This window comes from Anabas testudineus, chromosome 8 (genome assembly GCF_900324465.2).
Source record: "Anabas testudineus chromosome 8, fAnaTes1.2, whole genome shotgun sequence".
Classification (NCBI taxonomy): Eukaryota; Metazoa; Chordata; class Actinopteri; order Anabantiformes; family Anabantidae; genus Anabas; species Anabas testudineus.
In genome coordinates this window covers 17,650,341-17,661,077 of record NC_046617.1, presented here as the reverse complement: position 1 = coordinate 17,661,077, position 10,737 = coordinate 17,650,341, and the positions used below count along the sequence as shown (strand labels likewise).

General features: G+C 40.0%; 1 protein-coding gene across 1 annotated transcript; it reads right to left on the bottom strand.

Moving 5' to 3' along the window:
* Positions 1–500: 500 nt before the first annotated feature.
* Positions 501–10,304, bottom strand: LOC113162829 (SEC14-like protein 1). The gene is made up of 16 exons (XM_026361056.1): positions 10,126–10,304; positions 9,236–9,335; positions 6,525–6,674; positions 6,282–6,413; positions 5,816–5,944; positions 5,409–5,628; positions 4,783–4,892; positions 4,389–4,578; positions 3,900–3,988; positions 3,735–3,805; positions 3,454–3,625; positions 2,704–2,838; positions 2,311–2,445; positions 1,823–2,074; positions 1,518–1,696; positions 501–1,263 (listed from the first exon to the last, which is right to left on the bottom strand). Exons 2-16 carry the CDS (start codon positions 9,296–9,298, stop codon positions 1,161–1,163), a joined length of 2,130 nt encoding a protein of 709 aa, XP_026216841.1. The 5' UTR covers positions 9,299–9,335; positions 10,126–10,304; the 3' UTR covers positions 501–1,160.
* Positions 10,305–10,737: the final 433 nt, after the last annotated feature.

Sequence of the window (10,737 nt, the reverse complement as noted above, 5' to 3'; positions counted from 1 at the left end):
ATTCAGCCCTAAATCACATAACCGTTCAAGAAGAAGAAGTTTTAATAGTGAATTAGGCCCATCAGGAGAAAGAGGTGCTGCTATTTATGTGGACAATGTGTGTCTTGGGAGGTCATTAGCCTGAGCTTAGTAAAGCAGTAGATAAGCTGGAGAAGTCGGTGCACTTGCTCTTTTTAACAACCCTGACATGCCAGCAGTTAACCAAACTCCTGTTCAATCAGAATCTCAGAAAAGTCAACCCACCTGAATTTGAATTGTGATGGGATAAGGAACATGACACAACTTTGCAAAATAAGAAAAAATAATTCCAGAGGAATTTAATTAAGCTTTAACTCGAAGCATCTGATAAGTTTATAGAAATTAAAGTTTTATGTAAATCAGTTGTCTGCCTGGCCCAGTGCCAGATCACAAGGGGCTGCACTATATTGCATTCAAATTAGCTGCCTCAGAAAACTCAGCAGCTATGCCTAACAAGCCAAAAAACAACATTACATGGAATCTAGAGAGTGCTCTGCATATTTTAATAGATACTTTATATTGTCTGCTTGCCACACTTCATCTTTTGCTGTAAACATGATTAATAACCCTCTATGATTGTTCAAAAGTATTACTCCAACGCAGCACCAACAAGCAGTCGCTGTTGTCTCAGAATTCAGTACAAAGACACATTCTGGAGGATAACATCAATATCAATTCTGGTGAAAAAGTCTTTATTTATTAATTATTCTTTGGATTATCTAGAATACCAGACAAAGTGTGAGTAAAACACTGCAGAAATGAGAGGGATTCGAGTCACAGAGTACACTGACATCTTGTGGACAAAGAAGAACACTTCAGGGATTAAAACTGGGTGCATCAAACATACTTTCAGTCTTACAATGTGCAAAAGATAATCCTCTGTAATGTAAAAATTTTAATCAGATATTAGACATGGATGTGCATTTGTTATATGTACTAATATACAAACAAAATGTTACAAGTCATTTATCAAAGACAGAAAACGGCTACTTCAAGTACAATATTCTGAAGATAACAGCAGCATTCCTGCATTCCTTCTCTCAACTTCAGCTGTCAGATCAAATTCTAATTTGTATGAAAAAGATAACTTGTTTGTCAGGAGATTTTAGTTAAGTGTTGTCTCTGAACCTCCTGGACAGATGCTACCTTGAGATGGAACTGGCATGTGATTGGTTGGAGGACGTAGTAGCAGCACTGAGCTGGGAGAAGCTGCTTTGACAAGACTCCAGACTGGTCATGGATCCCCTACAAATTATGTGAAGAAAGAATTATTATTAGACAAGATTGCACTTAATCAAAACAGCTGAAAAACAGATTCCACGAGCACAGTACAACAGGTATAAAAAAATACATATATCTTAAACAGGTCTGTACAACTCATCATTTCCAGAAATATCACTACATTGATTTTTGATAAACCCACACTGGACCAGTGCATGCTGTGTGGAAGACAGCACCAGTATCATACAAAGAAAACATGACCAGAAGAATAAACTGACCTGAAGTCATGGGAGGCCAGCACCTCGGTGTAGTACATGATCTTACACTTGTGGGAGGGGACCTGCAGAGATGCCAGCACATCATCAACACGAGGAAGGCTGGAGGCGGTGCAGGCTGGGGAGCTGTGGAAACGCCACTGGAGAATGTAGAAGCCCGGCCAGCGTGTTATGTGGGAGCCCTGTTTGAAGAGAGGAAACCTGAAGGATCAATTTCAATTTCTGGTGGTGAAGGATTAAATACTTACAAAGTTTCACTAAAACTGAGAAGACAGATTTAATATAAGCACCACCATCTCCCTTTTCACCTGTACACTCTCTCCCTCCCTGCAGGGGAGAGCTTTCTCCACCATGCTGTAATCCTGGCCCAGCACCCAGCTTCTGTCTATTAGCTGGGCATTGACAGCCCCTAGGGATGCAATGCCATGGGCTCCAAGCGTGTCTTTCCTAGCAGGTTGAGGGGCCCTTTTGGAATGGTAGATGTTGAAGATCACATCTCCTTTACACACATCGAAGTCCCAGGTAATGACGGAGGAGGCCTCTGTGATCTCAATCAGCATCTGTAGGAAGGTGTAAAGAGATTAGAAACACAGAACAGCAGACAGCAAGTCATTAATCACATTTGTAGTTTGCCGCAAGCCTGCAATGTAGATTTGTACCAGATGGTGGCACTCTATTCCACAGTATATAATACTGTATGGTAAATGTAAACACACTGTAACTATCCCCTTGTTTTCACCTTCATGCACTCTGATAAATGTTGATCGGGGTGCTGTTTTAAAAGCTGACACTGTACCTCATAAGGAGCTCCCTTAAAGATACTGGCACTCTTATAGATGGAGTCGGTCAAGAGTCTATTCTCCTCACTCTCCAACTCCTCTGCTGTCCGATAGAGACATTTGGGGACCATGCCTCCCTCAGGGATGTCACACTACAGAACAATAACGATAAAAAGTAATGAAAAAACACAGACAACTGTACATTCATATGTGTTAACATCTGCAAGTGTGTCTGCTTATTCAATGTTTCAGTTATTCTGTCCCATTCAACTGACTTCTAAGGTTTAATAGGAATCCCTGTGAGAGTCTAAGTAAGGCAAGTGAAGGAAAATCAAACACTGAAAATGCTTTGACACACATTTTACATGTGTCTTTATTCTGAAAATCGATATACTGAAGGATAAACTCACCATGCAGTCTCCTCCCAGGAAATCAGGGATGATCTCTTTGTTAATGTAGTCCACTAAACCTCCTGGACCCTGGTAGTCATTTCCAGCATAAACGAGAAACTTCTTACGAGTGTTCTCATCGATCAGAGGGCTGACCTGGAAACAAGACACCAAGGATCCTCAGACAACATGAAAGCAACAGCAGGTTCTCTTATTATGAACTGTAAAATTCAATTCGACGTCTGTGAATTATTAATGTTTGAGAAATAAACAGGTTGGCTGGTCGATAATGTTACTAAGAATCCATGTTTATATTTTCTATTGAATTTATCATCATTGTGCTCTGACTACTTACGGTTTCAATTTCTATTTGCCAATCACCTTTAGCACAACATTTTAAAAGTGTGTAAATCTTTAATGCTGTACTCTTATTAATGTGTGGGTTTATTTTCATATACCTGTGTCCTTATATTTCTACTAATCTTTGTTTGTTTGCTAAATGCCATTAGTACTGTATCTTACTAACTATACTACTGCATTATGCTATAGCAGTGAATTTTTCCCATTGGGATCTGTTTAGTCTCTGCATATTGCATGGCTACAGTCGTCTTCAGTTGTTGCTATTAGATTTCTCTTGTATTCCTCTTCTTTGTTTACCATTTCCCCTTATGCACAATACTTCTACTTATACCATGTCTTGTGTATTGGAACCTTAAATAGAGAAATGATTAATTAAAATCACATTGACATCTAGTATTATTATATTCTCACCAGGGTCCAGAGCACTGGAAAAACTCTAGGGGCCCTCAGTATGAGGAGGCGACCCAGGGTCTCAGGGTAGTTGGCTTCCACTACTTCAATGATTCTCAGTAGAGCTTTAATGCCTGGTCTCCACAAGTGACGCATGTTAAGGCCCTCCAGATCCACCAAGCAGGTCCAACAGCTGATCAACATGATAACACAGATATAACTACACATACTGTACAAGCAAGATTGATTGACTGATTAGCATTAAACTAAAGAGAGAGAAATTAGAGTTAATGTTTCTGCACCTAATGGGTCGGCCGAAGACTCTGGTGTTTTCCTCACATCGCCTCAGTCCCTCCTCATTAATGGACAGAACCTGTGTCCACAGTCATCAAGTTGTGGTTAATACAACTGAAGATAAATTAAATAAAGACGTTGAAGCATTGAAATTGTGAATGTATTCAACTCGCCTGTCTCAGCAGAGCCTCCTCACCCAAGGCTCGCACCAAACCCTTAGTGTCCATTTGACCCAAGCGCAAGACATACAGAGGACGGCCATCTAAACACACATCGAACACATCATTTATAAAGTCAGATCTTTTTACACAGTTACCTCGTGTATGCATAGGACTCCTTATTGACTACATCAAGGTATTAACTTAGCATGTGAACATTCAGTCAAGTCTTAACTCTAACCAGAATGATCAGCTGAACTGTTAGAAGCAATGAGTCATTTGGGAGCTACAACAGATGGTGCTTTGACTTTAGAGTCAATAATTAACAGCCCGCTTCAACCAGTGTGCATTTTAGAAATACAGAAGACTAAATCTTTTCTCCTTCTTTATCTTTAACTTTCACATTCACCGATAGGTGTGTGGATAAACCACAGCGTAGAAACTGTGAGCAGTGAAATAATGTGAAAATCTAATGAGGTCAACAGTACATTGTTCACTTTGTACCTCTGTCATGGTGATGCCAGCCTCCAGTGTAGTAGTCATGAAGCACTTGTGGGCGCTCCCATGTGTCTAGCAGGAAATCCACCTGATGTTGCTTCCTCCAGGTAAGGGACTGGCACAAAAGCTCTCTGGCCTTGTCCAGGTTGAAATCTCTGGCCCTCAAGAAGCGCAACACATGCTGATCCTTAGGAATCTGTACAGCAACAAGCAGGGAAGAAAACATTTAATGCAAAGTTCTGCACTAAAACTGTACAGATTGTTCTCATTTTATATTTGTAATTTATAAACTCTAAAGTGTGAAAACTTGAGTCTTAGTTGAATGTGTGTAGAAATAAATGTATATTTATATAACTGCACAAGTGCTCCATTTTCAAACAACAGTATTTGTGTATATGACCTTGCCCTTGTGGGTCTCCTGAAGCCACTGGCGCAGTCGAATAAGACAGCTTTCCTGCAGAGGCGTTAAATCACCTAGGTAACGTCTGATGTAGTCAGCATCCAACTTGTCTACAGGCCCAAACACACACAATATACAGTGTAAAGTTAATATGTATTATATACATATTAATTATAATATTATCCATATTATATATAATATGGATCAACTTCAGATATCAGGCGTTGTGAACTAAATATGAAAGAGCACTTTCAACATGAGAATAAATTTAAAAAAAGTTCTTTCTACAAGTTTATTCTTAACTAGTATGTTAGAAAAAACTACCAATGGATGTATTAACTTATTAAATTAGTGGTGTGGACATATAGTCCATATTTACCTCATAAAATAATACTTTTACAACCATTGGATCAATAATTATTTCCAGGTATTCCCAGTTTTAACCATTACTTTAAAAAGAAGTGCAGTAAGTTATTTTAGCGCTCCGTGAATATCTCAGTTCTTCCAGAGTTTGTTTACTCTATGGTCTGGAACAGCAACAATGAGGCACATCTTTTAACTATGACACTGCACGTTTGTGTTGGCTGCAGTTGGTACTTAAATGTGACTAGAGAATACAAACTGACCATCAGGAGAGCCAGCCACTAGCTCTGTGGGACAGGCTGGGTCTTTACTGTGTAGCCCATCCTTGGCACTGTTCACTGGAATGGCTCTGGCAGCAGAGATCGGTGCCAGCTGAAGCCTGGTACTGCCAGTGCCAGAGACAACAGGGGGGGTCCAACGAGGTATGTAAGTTACTCCTTCTTCCTCCAGCTCTCTGAGGTAGTACTCAATAATTTCTTTACCCTGCAACAGTTGAATGAGATGAGACCTTGGATTAATGTGATTGTCTACAGGACACTACTGTAAATACATGTAAAGTCAGAACAAACCAAATCGGCCTATTGAAGAACACAAATACTGCAGGCAACTGCAATTTAACTTTGTTTAAAAAGAAGTCTACGAATGTGCTGTGAAAGTCAATGGTGCAGACCTTTTTAATGCTGCCAGCGTACTGTTTCATAGCGATCTTCTCTGCTGTGCTCTCAAAGCCAAAAAAAGACTTGATATCCAGACTGGCTGTCTGTTCAAAGCACGTCCAGTCTTCATTCTCGGGGTGAACCTGTGGAATAAAAACAAAAACGTGGAACGCACAATGAAAATTTTACTTCATAGCTGTTCTGTGTCATGACACAATCTCAACAGACGTTCAGTAATATTCAATAATTCTTCACCTCTGATTGTCATAAACACACAATGTGACAAAGAATTCTTACATTTAACATCTTTATTAAACACATCCATTAAACTTTCAAAGTGCTGGTGGAAAAGTAAGTGAAACCTTGATGTAATAACTGTTTGAACCTCTTTTGGCAGCAGTAAACTATCACTTGCTTAGAAGAGTTGAGGGATTGTGATCTTCATTTATGTATAAATGAAGATCTGACTGTGAGACTCACCGTGTAGTTGCAGCACTCCTGGACAAGGACTCTGTTGGAAAAAGTCTCATTGTGGACCTCGATGCGGAGTGTTCTCTCTCTGCGGTTCAGCGTGTTCTTTTGAATAAAATACAGGTAGTCTACTCCAGCAATCTACATGTAGAAAAGAAAAAAAAAAAAAAAACTCACTGAAGACGTTTGATGTCATCATTTATTGTGGTGCCATTACACCTGATTAAAATCGTTTCAGAAGAAAAAAAATACCCGTTTGAGGAGTCGTGGAGCATCAACGTCAATCGTACAGCGTCTCTCAGTTACCAGCACAGATCCATCCTCACTTTGGTTCTCACTGATCATCTCACTGTCTACAAACACTGGGATCAGGGGACACTTTGGGAACCTCCTCACATAAGCCTGAGAGGAAGAAACAAACCATAAAACATCTTTCTAGTGCCGTTCCTGTATTATTTGTACCAAATTTCTCTTACGCCTGCTTTTGCCCATGAAGGTCACTTACTGTGTATTTTGCCATAAGAGTAAAATAATGAGAGTGTTGCTGATTACATAGACAAGCTTTTCATTTGGGTCACATGAATTCTGTGTTAGGCTAAGATGCATTTAACAGGCAATAGCTTTTACACTTAAATTGTTACTGCAGCAGTGGTAGTTTTACCAAGCAATGATTACTTTTGCTTTACTGCTCACAGCATACTATATGACCATCTGTCCAAGCCAGGACTCACTTGTCAATATTGATTCAGTTGCTGAACAAGGGTTTCAGGATCCTGTATGTAACTAGTAGCAGTAACCGAGGGCTAGAAAGGAGACACAGCATCAAGAGCTGTCTGTATAATCTTTGAAACGATAGATTTGGTTCAATTTCTAGTAAGAAACTACTACTAAAACTCTCTTGTGGTACACCGAGTCCTAGATTTGACAACCACTGATAAACTGAAGTGGTACATGCATGCATGGAGTGAGTCATCCCAGTTACCTAAGACTTTAAAGATTTCAAAGTTGTTATGAGCCGAGGCTAAAACAGACCAAAAGCATAAGACAGCTAAAGTTTCAATAGTTTTTCTTCTACAAAATATTGAGTAGCGCACTCCTTATGCTTGTATTGATACAGCACAGCAACACGAGTAATGCAATCAATAAGAAGACGTTATTCACTAAGCAAACTAATGGGAAAGATTTCCTTGGTAAAGGAGCAGCATTGACTGTTGTAGTGTAACAGACACATTGTGCAGGAGCAATATGGGTTTTTTTCCCCTTTCATAGCTATTCACATAAAAGCATAACGGGAGAAAATAAATGTTTCCGCTGCACCACGTTATTATATTTGAAATTAGCAAGCCAATAAAAATCTGATATCTGTGGCTGTGCAACATAAAGTTTTATTTCCTCAGGCAATATTGATTAAAAGCAATTCCACGAGGGTCAGTCGTGTTCAGTACACACGTTAGTGTATCCGCAAAACAAATGAAATGCATTTCTGCTACATAAGTACCCAGGAAAGTCATAAAGTGGTGTCATGAAAAGGACAACAAGGACGTCACTGGTTAAACATTCAGTAATATACAGGAGGACACTGATTAGCACTGTTACCCAGAGTAATAACAGTCAGTGGCAGGATCAGCTCGGGGACTAATGAGAACGCCCGGAGAGAAATGGGAGCAGAGGAGGTGAATTCTTTTCACCAGATTCTTTCCTTTATGCTCCTGAGGCCTGATTCTTTTCATAGGAGCTGTTATTTACTTTTCATAAAAGGGCTTATTTCGAGATCCCTTTCAATAAAGCGCATTGATGCAGAAAGAATTTTAGACACAAGATGTTTCATGGGAAATTAAAGCTTGTGTAGGTGTTCGCTTTGGACTGTGTGGTGAAGGAGTTTCAGCCGGCAGAGCAAAGTGTCACTGCAGCATCTCGGTCTTTAACCCGCTGTGAGGACATTGCATAAGTCTTTAGCTTAATATATAACTGCAGAGAACAAGAAACAACAGCAAGAGCAAGAGCAAGAGCAGACTGTGGGGGAAAGCAGACTGACTCCCATGGAAATCCACTTTCATTTTAGTTTTGGCCTAGTTTTGCAGAATTCCTGTTCTAACTTTAAACACTGCAGGTGAAGTTTTCTTTTTTATCATCACAATAAGAAACTTTTCATTCAAGAAACCTAAGTGTCGCATGTTGAATGGATGTTTAGAAATCGGGATGTAGCTGGAACTGCTGCAATAAAATCTAAATCTATTGGAAGTTACCAGCTGGAAACATCTCTGCGGACAAACTCTGCTGTGGCCATTTTGTCAAATTATACATCATATCAAGCTAATCAGAATAAGACAGTTAGCTGGAAATTCAAAGCATTTCCTGTCACTAATAGCTTTTAACAATCACACAACATTCACTCCTAACTTCTTGAAGTCTGATTAGGTTTGACAACAAAAAAGCTATTCAACGGCAAAATCTAGGCCAGTAAAAAAAGGCATTTAAAATGAACAGGCTAGCACTGAATAAAAGAAGAAAATCCTTCTGCAAGTTGCTTAAGAGATGGAAAGTTTAATAAGCAGCTTTCTCACAGTGTGCTCTCTACTGTATTTGCCACAGAGGCAGAAGGAAAGAGGGCACAAGAGGTTTCGCTGCATATCCTGTACAACCTCGCAGCATTTATCACAGTGAAGTGCACAATACATCAAGACTGAGACTGATGGCCCTGGGAGGCAAACAAGGCCAGAGACATGTTGTTGGTATCTCCTCTATAATGTCACAGATGAGTGAAAGCTCTGCATTAGATTTCTTATTTTTAAATGGAAGTCAGGCTGTGTTTAAGTAGTGCACACAGAGAACAGTGCACCCTGTCCTCAGGTTGGTTATGTAAGAGCCTGCAAAGAGATAAGGTTCACAAACACCGTCTTAAGAGTTCAGAGGTGACAGACGTGTCTGTCTAAAGGAAAAATGCCTAGAACCACAATACTCACCGCCATTATCAACTCAAATGGATGCTTATAGACCCGAACAGGGGACTGGTATTCCTGCACCATGGTTGAAGTGTGGTCCCAGCAGCACTCAGCTAGATAACTGAGGAAAATACAGTAAAATAAAAGAAGCGTGACAACAATTTATATGAGTTAATGGGTGTGTTTCTGCAATAAAAAGTCACATTATGTCAGCTGAGACAAGCATGTGTGGAGCTCCAGGCTGCAGCACGTAGTGCAGCTAGCCATCGGTTTCTTTACAAGTTTTTAACAGGCGATGTTTAAAAAAAGCCCAGAAGCTCGTTTAAAAACACCTGGCATCGTTTTGAATGTCTCCTTATAGTTGAAAAAGACTCTTCTAATTATCTGGTTGGCTCGATATTCTGTCCATTAAATGGTTGAAAAGAGTTTTAACTCTTCTCTCAAAGAGCGACTGTGGTTTTGAATAAAAACAAACATGGCGGACGAACGACTGCGTTGATAGAGCGGAGCGGTTTACAAAACAAGCGGAAAATATTTCTTTTAACATGCAGAAGGTGACATATTTACATCCAGATAGTTAGGGAAGCGTTTACATATACTAGAGATATATTCAGAAGAGCTGTAGGTGCTTATAAACGAGTGTCTGGGTTTCTCAAACTATGGCGGTTACCTGACTTCAACACAAACCAATAGTTAGCATAGGAATGAATGCTAATACAAAGACTCACAAAAACTTGTGGCATTAGCATTAAAAAGCGTCATTCAAGAAGAAGCTGCAGCCGAATTGGAGAAATGTTTTTGGAGCCACATTTGTCACCCTTAAATAAACTTACTTACTGTGTTGACAGAGATACAATCAGAACAAAGTTTGTTAGTTAAAAAACTACACGAACGTCGTAAAAGAGACTTACAGCAGGAAGATTTAACGTCACGGTGCGTCACATAAACTCTCCAACTATCCGTGTACACATACTGTCAGAAGCTGACTGTGCAAAATAAAGACACCAGCAGTGTCAAATACAAAATCAAGTAATGTCCGAAGTTTGTTCCTTTGTCAGCCTGATAACAGCAGCGACTCCTCCTCTCTCAGGAAAACAGGAAGTCACGTCAGTCACATGTACTGCAGAGTCCTGTGATGGTTTGAGAGCTGCAGGGACTGGAAGTTAGTCAGACACATAAAAAGACAGAAACACATGCACATGACTGGTTTGACACTTGCAGATGAGAGTGAATTATGACTCAAATATTATTCCACTGATTGGGGACATGCAGTCAGTGATGGATGCATTAGGCCCCAGCAGTTAGGACTTAGTGTTATTATCCTTTCAGCTGTGAGTTCTCATAGATTTCTGTCAAACACATGCATTAAACATGGTTTATGCTTTTAATCAAGCAGGTTATTATTTGTTCAGCTACTGTACAACGGCACAATGCAGAGTCCTGTGATAGACTGGTGACCTGACCCTGCCTCTTGCCCAGTGACAGCTGGGATTGGCTCCAGCACCCCCACAACCCTACAAAGG

Bases quoted from the DNA above. Each gene is read 5' to 3' on its own strand.
- LOC113162829 (XM_026361056.1), bottom strand. From the start codon at position 9,298: ATGGTGCAGGAATACCAGTCCCCTGTTCGGGTCTATAAGCATCCATTT. The intron at 6,675-9,235 runs GTGAGTATTGTG...TCTTCCTCTCAG, and splicing joins CATTTGAGTTGATAATGGCG to GCTTATGTGAGGAGGTTCCC. The intron at 5,629-5,815 runs GTCTGCACCATT...CAACTGTTGCAG, and splicing joins ACGCTGGCAGCATTAAAAAG to GGTAAAGAAATTATTGAGTA.